At 45.2% G+C, this 27,928-nt stretch overlaps 1 protein-coding gene across 1 annotated transcript; it reads left to right on the forward strand.

Annotated features, from left to right (window-relative positions):
• Nucleotides 1-100: 100 nt before the first annotated feature.
• LOC133351753 (cullin-associated NEDD8-dissociated protein 1-like) lies at nt 101-27,925 on the forward strand. Its single transcript, XM_061567227.1, has 21 exons — nt 101-621; nt 5,009-5,152; nt 5,668-5,822; nt 6,313-6,436; nt 9,706-9,962; nt 10,650-10,755; nt 11,481-11,623; nt 12,707-12,999; nt 14,219-14,360; nt 15,602-15,720; nt 16,398-16,487; nt 16,723-16,827; nt 18,011-18,490; nt 19,375-19,668; nt 20,069-20,374; nt 22,302-22,488; nt 22,766-22,861; nt 23,286-23,455; nt 23,886-24,050; nt 24,530-24,637; nt 25,453-27,925. The coding sequence occupies exons 1-21, from the start codon at nt 554-556 to the stop codon at nt 25,678-25,680; spliced, it is 3,780 nt and encodes a 1,259-aa protein (XP_061423211.1). The 5' UTR covers nt 101-553; the 3' UTR covers nt 25,681-27,925.
• Nucleotides 27,926-27,928: the final 3 nt, after the last annotated feature.

Genomic DNA, 27,928 nt, shown 5'->3' on the forward strand with positions numbered 1-27,928 from the left:
TGACGACAATTGAGCCTCGAGCGTGACGACACTCGAGCTTTCGCGCGTGACGTCCTGCGCGGTGTGCTCGAGTGACGTCACGCGGGCCCCGGGCCCTCGCGCTATATCCATGGGGACGCCCGTCGCCATTTTGGATCGAGCGTGCGGGCTTCGTGGCGAGGAGAGAGACGGGGGCCGCCGCCGCCGCCGCTGCCGCCGCCTTGCTCGGCCTCTCTCGCCTCTCTCGCCTTCTTAGTTCTTAGCCTCGCAGACGCACGGAACGAGAGTCGCCGCGCAGCCCCGTGTACATAATAGAGGCGACGCATATAAGCCGCGATATATTTTTTTGTACGACTTCGATATATTTTTTTCCAGCCCTCCCTCCCCTCTCGCCTCTTTTCCTCCTCGTCGACTCTTTTCTGTTCGCGTCGCTCAAAATCAGCAGCAGCAGTAGCAGCGCCACCCCCACACTCCACACCACTACCCCCACCACCCCCCAGGCATTCAACTCCTCACCCACCACCCGCCCCCCCGACCCGCTCGCTGCTGCCACTGCCGCCAACACCGCATCAAGATGACGAGCGTCTCCTACCACATCTCCAACCTCCTGGAGAAGATGACGTCCAGTGACAAGGATTTCAGGTTGGCGACCCGAGAGAATTTGCTTCTATCCCCCCCCCCCCAACAATAATAATAACAGCGACAACGACGACAGCAAAACGACGAGCGGTAAACAACAGCGACCAATTCGTGGACTGTTTTATTTTTTAATTTAAAGCTTTCGTGACTGCAGGGATTCATCTTCTTGGTTCTTTCGGTAAAGTCACGTAGAAGGGAAATAATAAATAATATAATATAAAAAAATATCTTGCTGTGGATTTCACACTTGATGATGATTGCTTGTGTTGCAGTCGAAACGTGAGAATTTTTTTATAATTTGTATTATCCTACGTGACTTTACCGAAAGAACTAATGTATTTATGTTAATGTGTGTGTGTGTCCTACTGTACCATTACCGCGCGCAAGTGCAGTAGTAACCCTACCGGCCTTGCGGTTATTGCATGGCGCCCGCGATAGAAATGTAGAGTCGGGGTTGTTTTTATTTGTTAAATCGGTGTCTTAAAGGGGCATGCGTGTTGTTTTTGGTCCGATTGCAACAAACATGTGCTTGTTTATGGATGGACTTGATCTCTTTTGATTGGAAATTTGGAATTTCGACTGTCGCGCCTAGGAAAGTACAGTGCAGCCATTTGACACGAACTCTGCTGGTGTTTGATGAAGGCCTCCGACCTCGCCGTGCCGGTCGTGGGCAGTCTTTTGACCAAATTGTTATACAGTCTGGAGCCTAAGACCGCTCCAAGATATCACTTCGCCGCTCACGTTAGCCACGGGCCAGGAATCGAACTGGATCGATGGGTTCGTCGTTTAGCAGCGCGATAACCACTGCGCCACCGCTCTACTCCTGCCCGTGGAAATGCCCCCGTGCGTTTTTGCATTTACCTTGGCCCCGTCATAGGATTGTGGAATATAAAACATCAATGTTTTGAATGGTACGAATGCAAGGGCCACTGGTAAGGGCCAGCGTGCTTATTTCAGGCCTGCGTCCTGTCCATAGACACGTGGATAGAATACAACTGCCGCATAGCTGAAGAGCTCTGCCATTGAGAGCCATGATCTCTATACTTGTGAAGCAGTGTGTAATTACTACCCCAGACACAGGACTCTCTGATACTTCACGTCCGTGTGACGACGGTGTTGTTGATCGATAAACTGCACCCCGGCATAGGACGCTATATTTTATATCATTGCCATAATCACGACATCGTATGTTATCGCATTCCGTGTTCTCCCCGGAGGAATCCGATGAACCATGGAGCTCTTTTACACAGACGTCCCCAGTAGGGGCGGGTCAGCTATTTGGGATGCCTCGCTTAATAGTGGTGAACGTGCACTGTTGACATATAACCCTCGTAGAGTAAAGTGTGTTTTATACTGCGTGGTGTTAGTTCAGTGGCCGGCGTATGGATAGACTGTGCCCCCCTCACCAAAGAAATCTACTTTCCACCGCTGTGCCGTGGCCAAGGATGGAGATTTACACTGCTGCAGTCGATGCTTAGGCTTTCCTGATTACAGTGCGTTTACAATATTGTACACGAATACAATCGTGGTTTGCCGTGTCGTTAAAACAGCGTCCGTCATAGCAATGTGGAATTTCAACTTGCACCAGGGCCGATGCATTAGATCATCAATCTCCCCCAATGCTCGTTTGAGCAGAAAGACAGTGACCTTAGTTTTAGTATATTGCTTATAATATACCTCACGTACACAATTATACCTGTCTTATGGGGAGGCTGGTGCTGCCACAGAAACGTGGAAATGCCACTTTCTAATCCGGATACGAGTGGCAGCCCATGCTCGCCTGATTGTAGGGACACTGAACTTTTTTATTTTCTAAATAGGCCATTATTGTATATGTGTGCTCAATCTAAACATTTTGTCGTCCGTGAATGAGTGACATGTGAATGTTAATGGTCTTCTAAAATGCTTAAGCTGAAAGAACCAAAGAATAATTCCTGCAGTCACGAAAGCTCCAAAGTTAAGAAAGATACAGTCAAGTTTATGCTTTTAACGATAACAAGACAATTTGAAAACCAAACTTTTAAATTGTGGGTGCCCAAAAGGCGACGCTTAAATGCTGGCAGGGGTTCATTCACGGTGCAAGGGTCAGCCTAGGAATGTAAATTAATTTAAATATCGTGCTACGCATATATTAATATACGAACCCCATGAGTGAACCAAGTAGTTTGCCTTTAATGGAATGTGATAAAAAAAATCTGATAGAAATTCGATGATACCTACGATAATTTATTAGTACTATGCAATTATATACACCGGAGGTCACAGTTATTTGCGGAAATTCCATATTCTCATGGCGTGTGCCAACCTATCCGTATGGACATCATTAAATGTCGCTTGTGCTATAGAATTTCAACCCAACAACCCTAATATTGTATAGGGTATTGCACCGTGTTTCTAAAGCATGCCTGAATCCGCAGACTGCAATAAAACGGTGACACTCATTATAATGGACCATTGCAAGGCCCTTAATTTTTTACTGGCTGCTACCCACCTCAATGTTTGCTGTGATCCGTGGGTCAAGTACCATTCTGATTTGGCTGCAGTTGGCCATGTTTAATGTACAACTGCAATTAGCTTTCCATTCGCATTGGTCGATCATTGAGGACTTCATAAAATCCATTACAAGTCAAATGCAAAGGATTGTAATGCCTTACGCAATGTGATCTTTTATATGAATGGCTATAATCGGGGGTTTGCAATTCTTGGTAGTTTTGAGCAGAGCATATTGTCTGCGCTAAGTGTTGACAAGTGCTCAGATTGAGCATCGCTGTTCCAATATCCCCATAAGTAGGCTGTTCTTAAATGTAGTTAGTGCTCTACTGTACTGCTAAGTATCCCGACAGCCTACTGACCACAGGAAATAAATTAATAAAAAACACCTAGAGACCTGGGGGGGATAATGCAGCCGTCGCATAAGCCTCCAATTAATATTTCCAATGCCTTGTTAGTCCTACCCTTGTCAGAGTAATACATTGCTTGAAACATTATATATATTCTCTTCTGTCCTCAACGCTGCTGCTGCTCTATATGAAAGTAGGTCAAATCTTTTTCAGTGAAAGTGTTGTCTCTGTGGGCCTGTCACCTACTCAAGGTAAAGGATCTGCTGACTCAACCACTGTTCTGTTCAACAATGATAGCCACTTCCTATACATATTTGCGGTATTGGATGCAGCCTGTTTTCCAAAAGGTTGCTTTCTGTAATTGTATGATGAGGGTAACTTTTAATCTTTTGACGTTTCGAAACTTGAAGTTTAGTCATGTAATTAAATTTATTGTTTCACATTAGAAGTTAATTTGTCTGTGCATTTATCTATTTCATCTCCTTCCAGTTGTGCATCTTGTATTTTGTATCTCAAACGGGTCTACCTTGCAAAAGACACACTGTACCAGTGGCCCTTCGTCTGATTTATTTTCACGAGTGGCACTCCATTCTGTCATGCTTGTATTTTGCTGAAAATGTAAACCACATTTAATTATTCACTGTATCTTCTACACTTCTACAGCTGTCATTTATATATATCATTTATTTTTATATGATTAATCTAGTCGGTTCTAATAAATTGTAAACTCTTATCTGGAGATACATTGGTTAACATATCACAATTAATGAGCAACTCATTTGGTTAGGATTGCTCCGTTTTAATCAGCTTCATCACACTCTTTGTGCATATAATGTTTAAGTGTAAGTATACATTTCTTGGGGCAGATAACTCCATTCGCAGTATACTGATGCAATGTACTGATCCAAGCCTCAATTCTCACGAACAGTTGTGGTTGAATTGATTGCAAAGTATTTTTTTACCTTAATAACTTTTTGTAACATTGAACTATGAAATCTGATTATTTATACTGGAGGAATCTGAGTTATAAAGCTCTTTTCACAGATGTCCAGTAAGGGCTGGTAACAACATTACACCAACAAACAGTACAAATATATGATAGTCACGCAAAGTACAATAAATGAATTATTGCATGGGACAGTCTGAAAATGCTCTAATTTCCATGCTATTATGTTATTCTACTTGAATTTTTTTACTCTAGCAACAAACCAATGAATATCAACACGTTACAATTTCTTGGCAACCTACAGAGTATATAATATGGTCATTTGATTTTGTTTCTGAATAGTCAAGCATGTCAGGATTTTTTGCGGAGGAATTTTGTTTGCATAGTTTTGTTCTAATTCCTTAACATTTCTCTGCCCAAAAATGTATCGTCTAGCCTAGTCATGCCTGATTTAGCATATTTTTTACCACAACATTACCATATTTTTTCACAGATGGTAAACAGCATCCTGCACTGCACATACATTACTACTGTATAATTGGGAACCACCCTTGTAAAGAGAGTGTAATGTTTTAAGCGTTGAGTAAATTTTTTTGTCTGGCAGGTTCATGGCGACGAATGACCTGATGTCGGAGCTGCAGAAGGACTCCATCAAACTGGACGATGACAGTGAGCGGAAGGTGGTAAAAATGCTCCTCAAGCTGCTGGAGGACAAGAATGGCGAGGTGCAGAACCTGGCCGTGAAATGGTACGAACTGTGCTGTCACTTGTTTTAAAATAAGAAAACGATTTTTCACCACATCCACCGTAACAGGATGCTGCCGTGGTGTTTGGGTGAGCACTGCACTTTGCAATCCAGAGGACGCCTTTTTGATTCGCTCTTTTGGTACAGCAGTCGATATAATGGGCACGTTTCTTAAATTACCCACCCCCCATCTCTGTCCACCCTGTAGTATAAATGGGTAAACCACAGTCGATCAGCAGATCACGTGGTGGGGTAGAGTGTGCACTCCATCTCTCCTAAGACGTCTGGTGAGCGTGAAAGATTAGGACAAGAAAACCCTTTAGTGGGGCCCTCTAGAGCTCCTTGGGGTTCTTTAAAGCCCTTCCGCTAGCATTGTCATCAGTTGCTAAACTGCACCTTTACCACTGTAGCATTGGATGGCCGATGCATCATTGTTAATAATGATCATGAGCAGTGGTGCCAACATTTTTAATCAAGTCAATCGTGCTCTCACTGTCTGGGTGTCGTGTGCCTTTTAGCCTCGGCCCGCTGGTAAGCAAGGTGAAGGAGTACCAAGTGGAGACCATCGTGGACACCCTCTGCTCCAACATGCTGTCTGACAAGGAGCAGCTGAGGGACATCTCCAGCATTGGCCTCAAGACTGTCATTAGTGAGCTTCCTCCGGCCTCCAGCGGTGGGTCACGTAATAGCCGTGAATATAGATGCACGTAAACAATTCTGAAGAATAATTTCGACACTCAACTGAGGCTTTCCTGGAAAAAGAATGTATTCTATTTTAAGTGAGATTATTTTCATATGCTTGCTAACTACATTTTGGCCAGTCTTTATCTGTTAAAAGATATGATAATGTGTTCCACAATATTGTATCTGCATGCGTGTATATCTTGGTGAGCGGTGGCGCAATGGATTCCCGCTCAAGGCCAAAAACGGTGGTGAATATTTGAACTTATCCAGGGTCTCCCCTTGGTCGACTCAGCCTCAAATGAGTACCTGGTGCAATGTGTAAACATCTGCACGAGGGAGTCAAAGGCGGCGGTTGAGTGTGGTTCTGGCAACCACCAACCCCTTTGCGTGCCGTGCTTGCCTTGTTGGATTCTCACTAACAGCACTTTCCCCAATAGCCTGTAATACCAATTACCATTTTCTTTTTTGCGTGTGTGTAGGGTCCAGCTTGGCAGCCAATGTGTGCAAGAAGATCACAGGGCGGCTGACGAGCGCTATCGGCAAGCAGGAGGATGTCCCGGTGCAGCTGGAGGCTCTAGACATCATGGGAGACATGCTGAGCAGGTGCCGAAGCATCTCTAATGAAGCAGACTAAATGTCTTCCAGCACTGGCTGTGGCTTTGGCATTGAATGTTGCAGGAGGCAATCGTTGCGAAGATAGTGTAAAGCCCTTAGTCAATCCACTGCAGGATGAAGGCCTCACGGTGGGGGTTATTTGATCATTTTTAATCACACCGGTTGGTATGGGTTGCTGATGATTTGAAGCAGAGATAGGGGAGCATATAACTGCTTGCTTCACTGCCCTCTGCAGCACACAAATTAATTCAACCCTGCAGCTTTCACGCTATTTGGCATGTTTGTAATCCCTACAAGCATTATCCAGGCTAAACATTGCTTAGCGTCTGTAAACTGATGAGATCGGGTGCATTTGGGTGATTTGGTCATAGCCACTACTGAAACAATGTGCTGTATTATTATTTTTGCGCTCAAGATGTATGACCGATTTAAACTAATTATTTAAGGGTCACTAGGCCAGCTCTGAAGCAAATATAGTTTTAGAGTGACTAAAAATAAGAATTAAAAAGTAGCATATTCTTGGCAGCACTGATTGGCAACCATCCACAAGGTGGGAATCTGAGATGTATTCTTGGCAAAATGACCCTTGGTGGTCAAAAGTAACACTTGTTTAGCTTCATAACTATGTAACACAATTTTTGTTCCTGGGTATTAAGTGTTATTTTGTAATTGCTGATGCCTAAAAAGTATAGAAAATGGCTATTATTCCCCACAGACTTTTACTTTGTGACCAGGACAGTGATATTTAGAAATGTACCTATTTTCAATGAGAAAACGCGCAAATTTGTCCTTTTTCATTCACATGAAGTCAGAAAAAACAACATGAATCAAAATTAACATTTATTTATACTAAAGTAATGCAAAAATGACTACAAAAGATTTAGAAGTGAGTAGTTTTTCGAGAATTACGATGATACTGCAAATCACTTTCACGAATCAGCCCCCAAATGTCTCCCATCATGTTCTCCTTATACTGTCCTTGGTAGCGACGTTCAAAGTGCAGTATATCCTGGTGGAAGCGCTCGCCTTGCTCCTCTGAGTACGCTCCCATGTTCTTGAATTTATCAAGACGAGCATCAAGGATATGGACTTTGAGGGACATCCTACAGCCCATTGTGCTGTAGTTCTTCACCAGAGTCTCAACCAGCTCCACATAGTTTTCGACCTTGTGATTGCCCAGGAAGCCCCAAACCACTGCGACAAAGCTGTTCCAAGCTGCTTTCTCCTCACTTGTGATCTTCTTTGGGAATTAATTGCACTCCAGGATCTTCTTTATCTGTGGTCTGACGAAGACACCGGCTTTGACCTTTGCCTCAGACTGCTTAGGGAAGAAGTCTTGAAGGTACTTGAAGGCTGCCGACTCCTTATCTACAGCTCTGACAAATTGTTTCATAAGGCCCAATTTGATGTGCAGTGGTAGCATCAGCACCTTCCGGGGGTCCACCAGTGGCTCCAACTTGACGTTCCTCCCCACAGAGAACTCGGTCCGCTGTGGCCAGTCCCGCCTGTGGTAGTGCGCCTTAGTGTCCTTGCTGTCCCAAATGCAAAGATAGCAAGGAAACTTGGTAAAACCGCCTTTGAGACCCACCAGGTATGCCATCATTTTGAAGTCTCCGATGACCTCCCAGCCATACTCGTCATACTTCAAGGCATCCAGCAAGATCTTGATGCTGTTGTAATCATCTTTGAGGTGCATCGAGTGAGCCAGGGGAAGAGACGGGTACATGTTACCATTATGGAGCAGCACAGCTTTGAGGCTCCTGGATGAGCTGTCAATGAAGAGGCGCCACTCATTATGGTTACAGGCGATTCCATTTGCCTCTAGCAGACTGGTCACATTATGGCAGAAGCAGAGCCCATCTTTACGGGTGAGGAAGCTGCAAAAAGGTTGGTGACGCTCCCTCTGATCTGCAACTTGCACACTTTCATCAAACAAGTTCCACTGTTTGAGCCTAGACATCAAAAGCTCGGCATTGGACTTGGCGAGACCAAAGATCTCTGATCAAATCGGTGAGGACTTTTTAGTTGGTAGTATGGGTTTCTCTCCTCAGTTCCACCTCTGAAATTGTCATCTGGATCTACAACGTCTTCCTCGCTCTCTGACTTGCTTCTAAAGACGGCTGCTCTCTCTCCGGAGGAGTGGGTACGGGGAGCTCATGGCAGTGTGGCACCGGGGCAAAGGATGAAGGAAGGTCCGGATATGTGATAGCAGGTGCATTCTTGCCAGTCCGACGTTTGGAAGGGTCCACCATACAGAAGTAGCAGTTGCTTGAGTGTTCAGTGGGTTCCCTCCAAATTAAACTTCATGACTCTCTTTTCCCCTCTGTACCATCCTACAAAAATACATTTACTTCACCCTTGACTAATGTGTAAGAGATTCTCGCAACATTTGTCATACATGATATATTTTTTCAATAGCATTGAACATTGTAAAACATTTTTAAATTAACTTTTACTATTTTTTTATTTTAACAAATTTAATAGCATCAAATTCCGAGCAATGATTGTCCATCTTACCTTCCAGAGTTTTTTTTTGCATTGCTCGCAGGTGAAATGAGGTGCCCAGGGTTTGTCTTGATCCCCGACAGGCATGCCGAAACATGCCTTGTAGGCCTCGCACATCTTAGCAGATGCTTCCACTTAGTACTTTTTCGCTCTTGTCTTGATAAATTGGCCGCAGACATAGCAAAATGCATCTGCCGGATGCTTGCAGCCTCTTGATGCCATTTCAGAAAAATTCAGATATGTATCCACTTAGGCAGCTGGAACTCAACTGAACTGGTGGGCTTAAGGCCCCTGTATGCATACTACTATTTTCTGGTGGGCTTAAGGCCCCTGTATGTATACTACTATTTTCTTACTGTAAAGTTCTAGAATGTTCTAGAAGTTACTCCAAGTTTACTCTGCACTGATTATATCTGGAATGTTCTAGAAAATAGGTACATTTCAAAATATCACTGTCCTGATCACAAAAGCAAAGTTTGTGCGGAAGAATAGTCATTTTCTGTACTTGTGAGGCATAAGCAATTAGGAAATAACACTTACTTCCCAGGAACAAAAAAAACATTTGTTACACAGCTTATAGCAAATCCAATTGTACAACACGTCTTCCCACATTTGTGATAATAGTATGCCTCTTGTAATGAGCTTGAGCCGGTTGATTTCGCGATACCAGTTGTTGCAAATTCCCCACACGCGTTGCACTGGCTGTGAATGTTTTTACATTTCGCGTGCGTGCCTGGTGTGGCGGAGCGCAGACTGGGCGGCCTGCTGGTGAGCTTCCACCAGTCGATCCTCGCCTGCCTGCTGCCACAGCTGACGAGCCCCCGGCTGGCGGTGCGCAAGCGGGCCATCATCGCCCTCGGCCACCTCGTGATGGTGTGCAGCCACGGCCTGTTCGCCGAGCTCACCGAGCACCTGCTGGCCGAACTGGCGCGCAACGAGTCGACGTCCACCACGCGCACCTACATCCAGTGCATCGCTGCCATCAGCCGACAGGCAGGCCACAGAGTTGGTACGAAACCGGGGGGGGGGGGGGGAAATCTGGTCCAACCAAGGGGTGCTCCTGATGTACGCCTCGGGTGATTTGTGTGTTCGGCTACGCCGCCAACAGGTCAGGGTTCGCCGTGCTCGAAATGGTCGGCGCTGTCGAGCGTTGTTGCCGGCCTTTGCGGCTTGCCCGGTCTTGAAGGGAATTTTCACGCGGCTTCGGTGTGTGTGGTGAAGCGGAGCAGATGAGGTCACGTTGTGCATGTCGACCCTGACTTGCTTTCACCCGGAAATCAGTGCTTGACCTGACAATAGCGCTGACACGGTAATTTAATCTACGTGCAATGCATCTTTGGAATGAGCTGACATTTTGACCGCTTTAGCTAGAGACCCATGTAGTCAATCTTTAGCTTATCATAAGCAGCCATGATATATCTACTGCTGGATAAAGGTCTCTGCAAGCCATCGCAATCTGTAATGGTCTTGCAATGCAACAATTCAAATAGCTCCTGCCCACCAAATAATTGTATTGCTCCATCTCCCACGTGAACGTACTCTCAGGTGTTGTTCCCTTCTTTGGCTGCCACTGTGTTGTATCACATTGAGCACAAAACTGGAACCATTAACATAGATCCAGTCACAACACATAAGCGTGGAGTAAAGGTTCAAAGACTACCAACTCGAAATCAGTGCGTACAATTTTTGTGTGCAGGAGAGCACCTGGAGAAGATCACTCCTCTGATTGTGAAGTTCTGCAAGGTGGAGGATGATGAGCTGAGGGAGTATTGCATCCAGGCCTTCGAGTCATTCGTGCGAAGGTGAGATGGTTGGGTTGTCTTGATCGTCCACGGGTTCTCTAAACCTGTCATGAGTCATCCTTTTTCAGCGAGCTGATGCATTGTCAAGATTCAGGGTCGCAATTTGATTTTAGAATGAATTCTCTCGTCTCCTTTTGATCATCTCTTGCTATTGCTTCTCATTTTTATTGACTTGTTTTTATAGTTTTGTTCTCCATTAACCTTCCAGTACCATTATATAGTTTTCATCCTCCAATCTGTCTCCCATAACCAGCCTAATTATGTGGTTGGTAGGGAACCATTTTGGCAGCTTTGGTCATTATCCCTCTTTTCTGGTCATCAACCTCACGGATCAGATGTTTTTTTGTGATTTTCCGAATCCAAATCTACTGGCGGTTTTCTAGTCTGCTCATTGGTGCCATGCAGGATGGTTTTCATTAGTTTTCTGGATTCCTTTTTGTGCCCAAACAATTTCAGTTTTCTTTAATCGTGGCTAGAAGTAATTCTTTATATTTTGTTTTGGTGGTAAAATCCTATAAGTTCCTTAGATACATCAGATTCATAATAACATTTAAAAGCCTTAAATGTTAAGATAATATTTGCACATAATTGCCATAATTTCTAATTAATCAATACCGACACGCACAATTTTCACGCATGGGTCACGAGTGTAAAAATCAGTTTGAATGGTTGATGGTGCTCGCGTTTAAATTCCTCTCCATGTGTCCCACCTCGCCTGGCACCAGGTGCCCCAAGGAGGTGTCGCCCCATGTGCCGGTCATCATCGAACTCTGCCTCAAGTACCTGACCTACGACCCGAACTACAACTACGATGAGGACGATGAGAATGCCATGGAGTCTGAGGGGGCGGATGAGGAGGAGGATCAGGGTAAGGTGCATGAGAAAGATTGAAAGTTTTAGGTGAACAACCAATTTAATCAAAGTTCACCTGTAAATGAGTTGTCATAAAAACACCACACTCGATCTGCCTTTAAGAATTAACTTTTCCGCTCATGTGTTTTTTGGTATAAAAGACCTGCCCTATTAATTTGTATACTTCCTTTTAACAGAACTGTACGCACGTGTTTCTCTTAAATCGTCGAGGGTAAACAAATAGGAGGGATGGGGGGGAGAGTGGTTTTGTAGCCATCACGCTGCACTCTAAATCGATTGACCTCAGTTCAATTGCCTGGTCCAGTTGACATCAGTGGCGAGTGATTTTCTGAACTGGGCCTGGGATCCGTTCTTCAACTTGTGGTGAGCAGTTTGAAGTATGGTTAAATCAACCCCCAATCATTGAAAGGGCATGGGGAGGCAATGGATTGACAGAGCTATGCATGATTTTTTTTATTAATTCTATTTTAAGTTAAGCAACTTATATAATTAGGGTGCTAATTTGTTGAAATGCACTATTAATTAAATGCAGACAGGAACTGTGAACATCTGTTTCCACATAAGTAGGGCCCTACTTCTGCAAGCAAAGTTGCTGCAAGACAGTTGAATATACCACCGATACAGTGCAGTTAGCAACATTTTAGAATAATAAAGAATCTTCATGTGACAGCATCTATATACACTGCACAAATGTCATTTGGCGACAATAATTATGCTTTTTTATTTTAGAAGAAAACTGCTATTAAAATGTATTTAGCATCCAAATGCGACCACAAGCCACCTTGCCATGGTGAAGGGCTACACTTTTGGTACAAGGCGGTTGGGGGGTGGGAGTTGCGGTAGGAAAACATGGGAGAGAGGGCCTCACTAACTCAAGAATCTTGACCAATCTTACGAATAACTGGCATATGGAAGGAAACCAGAGTACCAATAGAAAACGCGCACAAAGGGTTAAAAATCAACGCTCTGAACGGACAAAATAAACAAAAATCATTTATTCTACTTATATCGCCTGGCCCTCTCATATACTGGCAATGGCTTGTGACAATTCTTGCTGGTTTTTTGTTTGTTATTTCAGAAAGCGAAGACGAGTATAGCGATGACGACGACATGAGCTGGAAGGTGCGACGCGCGGCTGCCAAGTGCCTGGACGCGGTGCTGAGCACGAGGCACGAGATGCTGCCCGAGTTCTACCGCACGGTGTCGCCGGCGCTCATCGCTCGCTTCAAGGAGCGCGAGGAGAACGTGAAAGCGGACATCTTCCACGCGTTCCTCTCCCTGCTGAAGCAGACTAGGCCCGTGCAGGGCTGGCTCAACGACCCCGACGCCATGGACCAAAGCGACACTCCACTCACCATGCTGCAGAACCAGGTCCTGTGAACCCCCTCTGCCCTCATCTACACCTCTGTAGCTTGTATGCACCTCCGTTTGACTTTGACTGAGCTGTACAGAACCAGGCCAGCACAGCTCAAGAGGCACCAGTTTGATTATCGACTACAGTACTTGAGCAGTGTCTTCATCGTCGTGCCACTGATGTCACAGCGGTAGCGAGATGTTGACTCCCTCACCCTGATATACAGGAGGGTTGCGAGTTCGATCCTGACCCTGACGCCTGTATATTTGGAGTTTGCGTGTTCTTCCTGTAGGTCGCATGGATTTTTTCCAGGCCCTCCGGCTTTTCCCTCCACATTTAGAAACATGCTTTTAGAGCATTTGGCTGTTATACATTTCCACGCAATAAGCTACTTCGTTGAGCTATCGTTTGTGGTCGGGTTGCTTCTGAAAAGAGCTATAGAGACTTAGTGGTCCCCTTGCCTGGTAAAATAAAAATAGTAGTAGGAGTCCACGCAATGAACGAGTTGGACACATAGGTGATGTGGTAATGCTATGTTTGAATTATATTGGTTGATGTCGCATGCACTCCCATATGTTTTGATACAACATGTACTGGAGTGCTATGAAGAGGTGCCTGATCTTTTTTTTCACAAAAATGCTGAAAATATTTGAAAAGTTCAACATGCGTACATCAGTTCTATTTATTCTGTCCTTATAATGAATAACATGAGCAGATTACTAAACGGTCCATGTTTGTGTTTCTGAGTGGTCTTAAATTCCCCTTTTGGCAAGTAACACGGTTGATCAATGACAGTTAAGTGGGAGGCGGCTCCGTCTTTTGGTATGGTTACCTATGAAGTATAACCCTTCATTTGTCTGCACTATGTCCTAAGTGCAATTGTCTGAAATAGTTCTGGTAATACTGCAGACATGCTCTTGCTAAATAATAGTGACTCATTGATGCTCTATGACAATGGACACGAGTAACAGACGTTGCTAGAAAGGTTGATTTCCGGTGGTCGAGGATAACGAAGCGGCAGCCAAAACAGTATTCACCTGAGAGGATGTCCAACGCAGAGATGGAGCGATGAAATCCGCTTATGTGCAGGTGCCAGATGGTTTGCTAAATAATCGCAGGAATGTGAGATGGCGACGGTTTGGGAAGACCTCCATCCCGGCAAAAGTGGTTTGATTCTGGCTGACGAGTTGACGTTGTTGGCACTCCTTAACGGCCCGCGCGTTGTTCCCGCTGTAGGTGCCCAACATCGTGAAGGCGCTGCACAAGCAGCTGAAGGAGAAGAGCGTGAAGACGAGACAGGGCTGCTTCAACCTGCTCACCGAACTGGTGAACGTGCTTCCAGGGGCCCTGGCGGATCACGTGCCCGCACTTGTGCCAGGTAAACACGCGTGCGCGCTGGCTTGACACAACCCTGCTGTGAGCCGCATGCATTTTTCTACTCTGTTTAACTTTTCCCGTTGCAATTACGTACGTTTACCTGATCACAAGTAAAAAGCCATGCGGGAAGGCATTTTGGCGCCAGCTATCGTAGAGTGCGTCCGTGTCGCTACAATTCTCCTGAGGAGAGTACAGTACAATGCCTTGAAAAAACGGCAACGCTCCGCCTCTAAATATAATTAACGATGAAACGCTTGCGCGTTCCGAGATGCAGCGGTGACCGGGACGCCACCCTGCAACTTGCAGATGGTCTCGGAAGGGGACCGTTATAAATGCGTTCTACAGTGTTACTTGGTAATCACGTCACCCGCATGCTTTTGAGCCCTCTTGTTGGCTTTCAGAGCTCAATGTAAAGTATTTTCTTTCTATTATTGGTTCTTTCGGTAAAGTCACGTAGAAGGGAAATAATAAAATATGTTTACATTTTTTTATTTTATATATATTTTATTATTTCCCTTCTACGTGACTTTACCGAAAGAACCAATAATATGAATCCCTGCAGTCACGAAAGCTTTAAATCAAAATGTATTTTCTTTCTGTCAAATGAATCGCAGGACTTTCATGATGTGCCTGCTGGGGATATTTGGCCAGTTCCTTATTCCATACGTTCATACGTGAACTCCATTTGTTGTAACTATGTTGTTAGCCCATTGAAGTAAGTCTCATGTGTAGGTTCTCATTTACTAAATGTCTTTACTCCCACATGTAATTCTACTTTATTTATCGAGCCATTTTTTCATCTCAACTATCTCTTTAAAGTTTCATTCCACAGATTCGATGACTTATTGGAAGCATAATTCTAAATTTTAAGTTTCCGTGACTGCAAGGGTCCATACTCTTTGGTTTTTTTGGTAAAGTCACGTAGGTAAAAAAAGAAAATAAATTAAATCACGACGTTTTGGAGGCAACATAAGCTTGTCTGAAGACGGAAGCTTGTGTTGCCTCCGAAACGTGATATAATTAATTTTTATTAATTTTTTTTACCTACATGACTTTACCGAAAAAACCATAGAGTGTTATTGGAAGCAGTATAAATACGGTGAAAATTCACAATGCAGGCAAGCATAGCAACAATAACCAGGTTATTGTAGTTTTCTAGGTATCTTGAGGCACCGGCATTCTGCATATTGTGTGTTCCATCAGACCAGTTAACTGTTACGATTTGTCGGTGGCGCGTGACAGGCATTGTGTTCTCGCTGAGTGACAAGTCGAGCTCCTCCAACATGAAGATCGATACGCTGGCATTTGTGCACACGCTGCTGTGCCATCACCCGCCCGAGGTGTTCCACCCCCATGTCAAGGTATCCATGTCCTCTTGCTGCCCACCTTGGCACACTCACGCTTTTGTATCGTCTGCCAACGCGCCCGGGAACCGCGCGCTGCACAGTCCTGATGTCTGTGCCACACCAAAACTCTTTATCAGCCTCGTTTCGTTGTGTATGATGAGTGTAAGAGTTTGTGTTTGATTATGGATTCATCGTGTTTTTTTATAAATTGATGTCAGCCTTGTGGCAGTTTTTTTTATCTTGATGAAGACAGGCCCAAAACACCAAGCTCAGAGGCATGGTGTCGCACGCCTGTGGTTTAGCGCTTTACACGGAGGATTGTTAGATCACATTCATGTTTAAAACTCAATCCTAGAGTGAGGTGGCTAGGAGTTAGTAGTGGGTAAAAAAAACAACTATGCAGACCTTTTGAGTGTTATTCATCTATATGTGAGTTTTTTTCCAGGTATTCCAATTACTTGCACATGCATAGCAGTTGTAATAACATTAGGAAGGAATAGGCCAAACATCACAAGGCAGGATCCTACGGAAAAGGTTTTGAGACTAAGTGCAATGTCCATGGGAAAAAAAGAAGCAATTGCTTTCTTAAAACTAGGTCATTGCAATTTTTTACTTAAAAAATCTTTGATATTGATTTTGTGTGTTTTTTTTACAACTGTGATTGATTGACACAATTGGTTTTGTTCCATAAGGTGCTGGTGCCGGCTGTGGTTGGATGCGTGGGCGACCCCTTTTACAAGATCACTTCAGAAGCCCTGCTGGTCACACAGCAGCTTGTGAAGGTGTGAGATTACTCCCTCCCGTCAGCGCTGTTGGTCACACATCCACTAATGACTATGTTTGCCTCTGCTGAGGTTACATCATTAAAGCATTGGTTTGAGATCTCATACCCTTAATATAGGGGCTTTTTGCAACGATGACGATGGTGATGAATGTGTCATTCGCATGAGTGAATAGTGTACGCATGCTGTTTGTGTGATTGACTTTTGTTACATTTGTGTACGTGGGGTTGTTTAGGTTATCCGGCCATTAGATCCTTTGACCAGGCCCGTGAAGGCTCCAGTGTTTGATCCAAAACCATACATCCGAGACATCTTCACCTGCACACAGAAGAGACTGAAGGTAAGATTTTGTTGAAACAACACTGGTTATTTTCGTGAAGACCCAATATCAGCCCGTTTACAGCTTCTACTGTTATCTATGTAAATAAATAAATACCTTGTACTGTATATATCAAAAACCTCTATGGTACTTCCCGACAAGGTAGAAAGCTGAAATTTGGCACATAGGTAGCTTTTAGGACACAAACAACAGGAAACATCTGAAAATCTGATATTTTTCATTTTAAGGCTCCCAAATCTTGATTTTAAGTGCCCCGTAAGTGCGTGTCATTCAGAAATCGTTCAAAATATAAAATTGCGGGTTTTTTCGTTTGATATAACGTTCAACAGCAAATCAAATTAAAGCGACAACTATTCTATCTTTTATTCTTGTTGAGACTTCCAATTCAAGTGGTTTTGAGGGGGAAATTACGCATTTTATGGCGTTCAAATCTTAATTCGAAAACGGTAAAATATAGTAGCTTCCCCTCAAGCCTATGTGTTAAACTTCCCTCAGAGTATTAAGTTTCATGAATTATTGTTCTTTCTACTAAAAGAAGAACAGAATCTTTAAATTGAGTGGTTTCCAATGAGGGTACGTCTTTAAATATATAAGAAGCTGAATCAAATGGTCAATAATGTTTGTGTTTTTTTGCAGAGAAATACACATTTTTGGACTTGTTAGTGTCTAGCAAAAAAAAAATGATATCAGGTTCATTATTATATTGAAAACTTTTGCTTGGCAAAGACAGGCTTCATGAACCAGTGTGTGATGTTTTGCTTAACAAGGAAAAGAAGCGCCATTTTACTCGGCAAAAAGCACAAGTCATTTCTGGAACGCATGATCCAATGCCTCCAGGAGTTACTGTCCAGTACTAACTAGGATTGCCAAGTGAACATTGGTTTGCATGCTGTTCAATTGTTGAGCTTCTGAAGTGCAATTTACAGTGTCTTAATTTGAAACATTTGGCATGCGCATCCACCAATATTATTTTGGAACACCGTATATCCATCCACTTCACTGCAAGGAGGCACTATAATGAGCATTGGTTCTTGCTTTAGTAATATCTATGCTACCATCTCGATAAGATTATGCTCGTGCATTAGTGTAGCTCCTGCGATATCAAAGGTCCTCCCTGATGCGCAGCAAAAACAAACACAAACTTCTTTACCTCCCTCCGCTTTCGCTGCCCGCCCGCCCGCAGGCGGCCGACATCGACCAGGAGGTGAAGGAGCGCGCCATCGCGTGCATGGGTCAGATCATCTGCAACCTGGGTGATGGGCTGGGTGCCGAGCTCGCCGCTACGCTGCACATCTTCCTGGAGCGCCTCAAGAACGAGATCACGCGGCTCACCACGGTGAAGGCACTCACGCTCGTCGCGAGCTCACCGCTGCGGCCGGACCTGCGGCCCGTGCTCGCCGAGGGCGTGCCCATCCTCGCGTCGTTCCTGCGCAAGAACCAGCGCGCGCTCAAGCTGGCGACGTTGTCGGCGCTCGATGCGCTCATCCGCCACTACAGCGACTCGCTGACGGCGCCCATGGTGGAGGCGGTGCTGCAGGAGCTGCCGCCGCTCATCAGCGAGAGTGACATGCACGTGTCGCAGCTCGCCGTGGGCTTCCTCACGACGCTGGCGCGCGTCTACCCCGCCGTGCTCACCAAAGTCAGCGGCGCTGTGCTCAACCAGGTCTGTGGGGCGACGTGAGCTTTTTGAAGTTGTCGGTGTGGAATTTGGGCTGAAGAAATGTTTAAACGTCACTGGTGAGCCGGCACGTGAAAGAAGCCCTCCGAGCAGCGGCCGGGAAGGCTGGTCGGTGTGGGTTGATGGTCTCATGCCCTACGCTTAGTTTGGCTCGATTCAAGCTTTTAGGAATTTTTTTTTTGGTTCCAATATCTGTTCGATCTCTTATGCAACAAACATTCATTTCTGTGACCCGCACTTAGGGCACGACGCCGACTCGAGCGCCAGTGCTGGGCACAAACAAACAAATATACAGTACGTCGCCTAGTTGGTCTGCCTCCTGACTCCGGTGCTAAAGCTCTCTGCATCATTGTTAGTGACTTTTTAATCATTTTTGCTTCATTTCATCCTTAAAACTGGCTGGTAATGGGGAAGGTCAGTGGTCTCTGAGATGGTGTTGAAAAGCAACGTAGCAGAAAAAGGCCAATGCATTTTAAGTTAAGGGAAAAGTGATTAATTTGGTGAGAGTGGATGGTCAAACTCTGAAATCGGAAGCCAGAATCAAGGTAAGAACTTTCTAAACACTATTATTGTACTTTACATGAGATTTGTAGTTTACTACATATTTTACTTGTATTCGTATCTAAAAAGTTGCATACCTGACCCTTGGACACAAACGTAACCCCTTATTGTATCATTGTTTCTCTGGGAAAAACCGGTCTTGACCTATGTAATTTCGACTTACAGCACCTTTTCTAGGAACGTAACCTGACATAGGTCCGAGGACCGCCTGTATGTAATTTGATTACCATTATTCATGAATGCTTGTGATTTTTTTCTTCTCCCTCCCCCACCATACAACCCACCGTCCACCACCGTCCCACGCGCAGGTGCTCGGGCTGGTGCGCTCTCCACTGCTGCAGGGGGGCGCCCTCTCGGCCGTGCTCGACTTCTTCCAGGCCCTCGTGGCCACGCGCACCACGAGCCTCGGCTACCTGGAGCTGCTGCGGCTCCTCACAGGTCCCGTGTACGCGCAGGCCAGCGGCGGGGCCGTGTCTCCCGTCTCCCCGGCCTCGCCAGCGTCGCCCGGAGGGGCCACCCTGGCCTCGACGCCGGCGCTGCACAAGCAGGCCTTCCATTCAATTGCGAAGTGCGTGGCGGCACTCACCGTGGCCTGCCCGCAGGCAAGTCTGCATAACTACCTCCGTGTCTTTGTGTGTGTGTGTGTGCGTTTTCGGATGGTGGTGACATCACCATAACTTAGTGGAAAATGACTCGTGGCTGTTGTTATGGTTATAGTTTGTAGATTTTTTCTTTGATTTCAAGAGTCATGGCATCGATAATGAAATCGAGTATTTTTGTTTGTGACAAACCCTGCGGCGCGTGCGAAATGTGATTGGTCAACAGTAGTGATAATGATATTTTTTATGTAATTTTTTTTTTATATCCACTTCATTGTTTTGAGCAAAACCATCACCCTTGTCAATGACAAGAGTGCTGGTATCTCTGTTCGTCACTGAATTAAACAGTCCTTGTTAGGCCATCCCAAGCACCCGTGACCAATTTGTGTTCCTACGGAAACAGGAGGGAGCGTCGGTGACGGCGCAGTTCGTGCAAGATGTACGCAACCCCAAGTCGAGCGACGCCGTGCGGCTGCTCGCGTTGCTGGCACTGGGCGAGATCGGGCGGCACCTGGACCTGAGTGCTCAACGTGACCTCAAGACCGTGCTGCTCGAGGCATTCTCGTCGCCCAGCGAGGAGGTGAAGTCGGCGGCGTCATATGCCCTCGGCAACGTGAGCGTGGGCAACTTGCAGCAGTACCTCCCCTTCGTGCTGCAGGAGATCGGCAGCCAGCCCAAGCGTCAGTACCTCCTGCTGCACTCACTGAAGGTGAGGTCATCGAGGGACACGGGAATCACTCGCCCTGCACCACCCCAAACAATCCCGCAGACCATCCCCTTAAAGCGGGGGTGGGGAAACTTATCTTTACCGAGGGCCGAGTACAACTTTTTCACCTTTGGCTCCACACATTAACACAAGCCATTCGTACCTCTGATAACCACGGTTGGCTACGTACGGTGCGAAAGAAATTCACCATACATAACTAGTGCACTAAAATTAGCAACAGTGTCAAAAATATTCGCCTCTCGTACCTGGTTAGTGTGGATAACATGATTGCAGTGATGGAATAATATTGTTTGCAGGCCTTGAATGCAACTCATGTGGCCGCGGGCCTTACGAAATGAAGTCTTTTGGCCGTAGGTTAAATATAAACCATGTGACGGGCAGTTCATAGTTGTGTTATTTTTAGCCTCCAAACAGCTGTACCATGATCAATTGGTCATTGGTGTGCTCTGTTCTCTGCAAGAAAAAATATAATTTGCATCTGATAATTATAGAGAGCTTATTGTGTTAGTGGGGGTACTCTAAAGACTCTGACATGCGTGACTGCGGTGAAACACCTTAGAGCATATCTTCTTGGTCTTTCGACTCCTGGAGGAGCTATGCACCGTGGAAGGCCTCGCCAGGGATGCTGACCGGGCCACATCATCATCATTGCGTGCCCGACACTGGATAAACATTTTACTGGTGGTGGGAATACGAGGAGAAGAAGAATACCAAATAGTGACTGAATGGGGTCCAAAGAAACAAAATACTTGAGGATGACCACTGCGCAGATGGAGCAATGAGACCTGTTAACGTACAGGAGTAAGATGAATTGTAGCTTCGCAAGACCACAAGGAGTAGTGTTGGTATAAAGAGACATCCAGCGGTGATTAATGTTATATGTATGTTGAACTTCTTTCACGCCGTACGTCGCCAGCTGTACGTATCCAACCGTGCGAATCGGAGATGCGGAGGAAGGAATCACAGTGGTAGTGGAGGAAATTTCACAAACACTTGTATGGGTTGTCCTAAAAATATCTTGTCATACTGTTGATTATTTTCCTGTTCTTAGTACCTGCGCAATGTAAGTTCATCATCGCAGTGCAAATAGAAAGGTAGCAATGTGTTTGTCGTTATGACTATAAACTGAGCAAGTTGAGCAGCATTAAGCAGTTTCTGTTTCCACCTCCGAGAGCGCAAAACAAGACGCGCCACTGTCTGGCTTTTAAAATAGCAAGGCAACACGTGGGGGTCACCGTGAACATGACTTGTAAATCATGCTCACTGCGACATATTTTGCATCGGCGCTTAAAGTTACTAGGCCAAGCGATGAAAATAACTGCTCAGAATTCAAAGTGAGCCAGCCTTAGTTTTCAATCAACTGCCAGCATCCAATTCCTTGGAAATCTATTCATTGTCCAAAGATAGCTATTTTTAAAAACAAATTCTCATCGGCAGCCTTGATGTTCGAGAACTGGTATTCAATTGCAAGCCTAATTTTGTATGTATGTACATAGCCAACACAAATTTTGAACTTTTGAAAACAACAAAGTAGTTCACAATGTTGCTTTAACTTTTTTCCTGGTAAGGAATGGTGCACAGTCGCATCGGGTGACTTACAGTTTCTCGTTTCAGTGAAAATGTGCCACGTTGAATGCAATAATAAATCTCCAGACTAAAGAGAATTCTATGGGGGTTGGGAAAATTAAATAAAACTGTAATTTTACTGTGCGCTTTTGGAAGCATTATGGAGTATTCAGGACCGACAACCCTACTTGACTGCCAATTGGCATTTCATTATAATATGGAATTTCTGACACTTGCCGAACTGATGTTGCATTGTTCCAGCCGGCATAGCAGGCGCTGCACCTCCCCCCCCCCCCTCTAATGTTAGTCTTCTCCTTTATTTGCAAATCCCTGACTTTTTAAGGAGGTGATTAGCTCGGCACAGGTGGCGTCGCTGAAGCCGTACGTGGAAGACATCTGGGCGCTGCTCTTCAAGCATTGCGAGTGCGCCGAGGAGGGCACGAGGAATGTGGTGGCCGAGTGCCTCGGCAAGCTGACGCTCATCGACCCCGCCACGCTGCTACCCCGGCTCAAGGGGTACCTCACGTCCGGTACGACGTGCACCGTTGCTTGCGATGCTGCTCACGTGCAAACTTTTCGAGTGCAGGGCTTCAATTTCAGTTTCCTCGACTGGTTTTTTAGAATTCCTTCCGAGAAAATCGCGCTACTTGGCACGGTCGATATTTAAATGCTTTTGAGCCACGTGCATACCTGTCAAGCCTAATAAATGTGGAAAATGTTTTTTGAAAATGATTGATTTTAAACTATTCACCCAAATGCTGAATTGTGTGCGTTCTTCTCCCTCATCCCGGATTTTTTCATGACCAGCTTCAGCTCATGCTCGGAGCACCGTCGTGACAGCGGTCAAGTTCACCATCTCTGACCAGCCACAGGCTGTGGACTCACTACTAAAGAGCTGCATCGGTAAACAATGCGGGGTCCCGCCTGTCTGCGTCGCTCGTGGGCAAAAAAAAGAGTATATCCGGAAAATATTCAACGATTGCATTTTCCAATGCATGGAGATTAATGTTCTTGGATATTTCTGATGAAATTATAAATGCACATTTTCATAATTTTAATGCAGATGAACTAAAATTAAGTTAATTTGTTTTTTTTTTCATCGCTGAGGTGTAAGAGGCATGGTTTGCATAAGTTTATGTAAACCACTCTTTTTTGGAAATTGCCTCGTGACTGGTAACTACCAATAAATTCTCTCTACTTCATGTTGAATATGGAGGTTGTCTATTCACCAGTGGATTGCCAAAAGGTTAAAACATTTCTATTTTTACAAGCGAGACGTAGCATGCGTGCAGCTGTGCACTGACTTGGTGACCGCTCTCCGTTAAAGGCGACTTCTTGAAGACACTGGAGGACCAGGACCTCAACGTGCGTCGCGTTTCCCTTGTCACGTTCAACTCCGCGGCGCACAACAAGCCGTCTCTCATCCGCGACCTGCTCGACTGCATCCTGCCGCATCTCTACAATGAAACCAAAGTCCGCAAGGAGCTCATCAGAGAGGTGCGACAACTCGTCACAAATACAAACTGAAGGAAAATATGGGTAACCTGGAAAAGGAATGCCACTTTCTTTTTGTTCGACCGACTCGAGTTGTCATTCAACTTGAGTTTAGACCAACTTGAGTTCACTTGAGTTGACTTCCGTTGGCTGTCCATGGAAGCTAGGTATGTATGTACGTTGAAATTCTTTTGACAATGAACACAAAAAGCAGTTTTAAAGAAATTCGTTTTCAATCTAGGTTTAAAAGTGCTTAATATCTGAAGTGAACAGCGTTCCAGACGACCGCAGAAGCGCATCCGAACACGCGATGCAGTGACGGTCTTTGTTCAATGGCTTCCCAAAAGCCGCTGCGGCCAGGATGACCGGCGTTCGCGTGATTGTTTATTATGCTTCTTGTCGTTGTGTTTATGTTGCCATGTTGTGCATGCAGGTGGAGATGGGTCCCTTCAAGCACACGGTGGATGACGGTCTGGACATCCGCAAGGCAGCGTTTGAGTGCATGTACACGCTGCTCGACACCTGCCTCGATCGCCTGGATATCTTCGAGTTCCTCAACCACGTTGAGGACGGCCTGAAGGACCACTACGACATCAAGGCACTTTTGATTTTCTTTTTTGGTATTTACATTTCTAAATTTGTTGTCCAGTAATGCTGCATCATTGTTTAGTCAGTGAAGGTGAGTTTCGTTATTCTTATCAGGGGTTGTCAGACTATAGTTTCCAGGCCTCCCCTCGGTCTTTTATCCACTCAGTCCACACATTATTCTATTACTGATCTTGGGAATTTGGGCACGGTGGGGGGGGTGGGGTCCCTATGTGGAGGACCCCACCTGTTCATGATTATTAATTAGGGGGGCTGGTCGATGTGGAGTGACGTCACGCTCGTTACACAGACATTCTTGGCTCATTATATTAGTGATTGGAAGTTTTCACAATTCACAAAATGCGTGTCGTGTGCTACTTGTCTACCGCATGTATATATGTTGAACTTTCGCACCGTACGTAGCCAACCGCGCTAATCGGAAGTCTGTGTGCAGCTCTTTGTAAGCCGTTTGTTTCGCTCCGCCGCATGCAGATGCTGACTTTCTTGATGCTGGTGAGGCTGTCCACACTGTGCCCCAGCGCCGTGCTGCAGCGGCTTGACCGTCTGGTGGAGCCCCTTCGCGCCACCTGCACCAACAAGGTGGGTTTCTCGGCAACGGTGGTGAAATTAACGATACACAAAGTGGGTCGGTGCATTGTCTGAGCTGGCAGCGAAGTTATCGATGATGCATTGGTGAGTTGTCTTGGTCAGGGAGTCGCTCACAAGCAGGGAGTGGTATCGGTGAGCAATGCAAATTGTCAGCTCGCAGAAATTGAGCATCACTGGAGCTGGGCTATTAAACTATTAAGTAATGCTGAACGAGTATTGGTTTGATCACTCGACTAACTAGGTAACATGTAAAAATGTTCAGAAATGGTCTCGCCGTAGTTTCCACATGCCGCTGGGTGGCAGGCGATGGTCGGAACTTTGTTTATATCATCGACATCAGTCACATCGTGCTGGGCTTGGTTTGTTGGGGGTTTCCCACCTTCTGCAGGCATGTTTATTGTGGGCGGCTGCCATTATTCAAGGGGCACGAGTAAACGACGTTTTTTTTTTGCCAATTAATCGACGAAATCATCCCAGTTTTAATCGTTGCAATGGATTTGTTTTTGTTTGTATTGGTCCATCCAATGCAATGAGTTAACAATTCTTCTTGGCTGTTGGGAACCATCATATCCATTGTACTTGTAAATGGAGTTGTGATAATATTACACTCACTTTCATAGCCGATGGGAGCAAAATAGGCAGCGTCCCGAGTCTAATGTTATATTATAAAAGATTCAATTATCCAGCCGCCAACAATTGAAACGTGAGATCGTTCGATTGCTAATCACCATGTCCCCACTCGGGCTTTGCAATGTGCGTTGCCCCCCCCCCCCTCACGCTCGTCATGTCTGGAATGTGCGCCGCAGGTGAAGGCGAACTCGGTGAAGCAGGAGTTTGAGAAACAGGACGAGCTGAAGCGCTCGGCGATGCGCGCTGTGGCGGCGCTGCTGACGATCCCCGAGGCGGAGAAGAGCCCCCTGATGAGCGAGTTCCAGTCCCAGATCAGCTCCAGTCAGGAGCTCACCGCCATCTTCGAGAGCATCCAGAAGGACGCCGCCTCCTCTGGTGCACAGGACACCATGGACACCAGTTAGGCCCCCCCCCCGCCCACCCCCCTGACCTGCTCTATCCATCAGTGGGACTTCGAATCGGCCCGTTATGCACCAGGCCCAGTGACCGCCCATCCACCCCCACGCCACCCTTTTAATCCTTACGAGCTCCCCCCATCACTGACGCTAGAGAAGCGAATTGCTCCGTACCAACATCGCGTCTCGGGTCCATGTTGTTGCATGCGTGGTGTTCCTTGGTTAGTTTTTTGACGACGCCCGGTCACGTGATTTTGTTCTCCATGTTTGGCTTCGAGGCCCCTCCTTCCGACTTCCACGTCCACTGATAAAAGGCTCTAGTTTGTACAGCCATAGCTGCCCCAGCCATCTGAGGTGCAACAGCTTTAAGTGCAACACGGAGCTTACTTGGCAATAGGCATGGCTGCGTTGAATTTAATTGCACTTACGGTAACAGTATTGTCGGGTTGTATATCCTCATAGCAATGTTGTCCACACCCAGTGTGTAAAATAATTCATCATAGTTGGATCCCACTGTTCGAACTCCTGGCTCAATGGCATGCACACTTTTACTGCTCTTCAGCCAGGCAAAACTGTGCACCTGAATAAATGTACTGATTTGTTTATACAATTTATGTTTTGTTTGCAGGACTTAATTTTTATGGGCGTTCTTTTTCTTTTCTTCGGTGGTTTATTTTCTATTTGTTTTACCTGGTGCTTACACTGTGTGCATTTAGAAAAAAAATTGGAGTGCATCCTGCCACCAGTTTGGTGATATCAAACAAAGCATCATTATTTTGCTCACAGTACTGTTAATGCAAGCAAACTATAGTTGGCATTCACCTTAAACCGACAGGGTCATGTTTCGCGTGCTGTTGCCGGTGAATAGCGTCACTCTGCAGGAAAAGTGCCCTTTAAAACTTTCGTTTCCGTTCGTCTTGCCTCATTCTGCATGTTACCAGCCGCTGCGAAACTGAATGTGTACTGTGCGATCTGTCCTTTCGCCAAACGGATGTAATGTGTAGAAAGCCGAATACTCTTGAGAACATAAAGGTACGGCAACTGCCGCACCATTTGTCCACATGTTCATCTACTATCGTAGACTGTGGGTGGGCCCCTTCTTGTTTGTGTTCATGTGTGTGGATGTGTTTTTTCTGCAACCCATAAAAATAGCATACAAACACTATCTATCAGATCATCACTGAATGCAAAAAAAAAATGCTGTTTATAAAACGCAAAATGTTGCAAGGCTTTTTCTATAAAACTTTTGAAAAAGTGAAGACCTGTGTTTATGCTGTATATGCGCAAAAAAGACCGTATATCAGTTTAATAATGTGGGGACATCAATTGCTATTGGGCATCGATACAAACGACAAGTAATCACATTTATTTTCGACTTTCACTTACAACGAAAGAATGCATAGTGCGTAATGCAAGAAATAAACTTTTAACAACTGCACTTTAAGGTCGATTCAGCCTTGCAAACTTGGGTTGAGCATGATCGGAATTGGAAGGTGTCGCCTTTGTTGTTGATGTGCTTTAAAAAAGTCACGAAGTAATAATGATGATAACGTGGAGGTGTCATTCATAATTACCAACTGGTGCAAGTGGCTAAGGTGGTTGGTTGATCCTGGATATGAATGAGGCATTGAGTCTATGATTCGTCTTTCCTTTGTTATCAGATGGACAAGACAATAACTTACTGTGCAATGCTTTTTTTTAAGCATTGCATCTTAATGGCTTTGTTTGGTTTATTAAGCATTTTTTTAATTTACTTGACACATTTGGCAAATGAACACATGTCATTACAATATAAAGTGTTCACCCAGAAAAATTGCGGTGAGCACGTTATGCCCATTGTTATTAAAGGTTAAGACATTTGCATCGACGCCAAAACTTGCTCATTGTATTTCATTGTGGCAAAGTAAATATTATGGGAGCCCAACCTGTGCCGTGTGTATGTGGGATAAGGGGGATGGTTTGTGGGGTATAACTTTAAAATGTGTCGCATTTTTCCCGGTTGCCCCATTCGACCCTCTGCCAAAAAATCCCAACAAGACCATTAAAATGTGACGAATTGAGTTCAACATAAGTTGCCTATTTGCAAATTAAATATAGACCTTATAGGCCAATGGATTGGGACAGATATAAGGGATTGGGTGGTCATTTTTTTGGTGAATATACATCCTTGATGGCTCCCGCTAATGCAGTCCAGAACTAAAACACGATTTAAATGGAATGTATTGCACTGCTTTTATTGAATTCAAAGCAGACATCC

This window comes from Lethenteron reissneri, chromosome 38 (assembly GCF_015708825.2).
Source record: "Lethenteron reissneri isolate LAM-NWPU_2019-01 chromosome 38, ASM1570882v1, whole genome shotgun sequence".
Classification (NCBI taxonomy): domain Eukaryota; kingdom Metazoa; phylum Chordata; class Hyperoartia; order Petromyzontiformes; family Petromyzontidae; genus Lethenteron; species Lethenteron reissneri.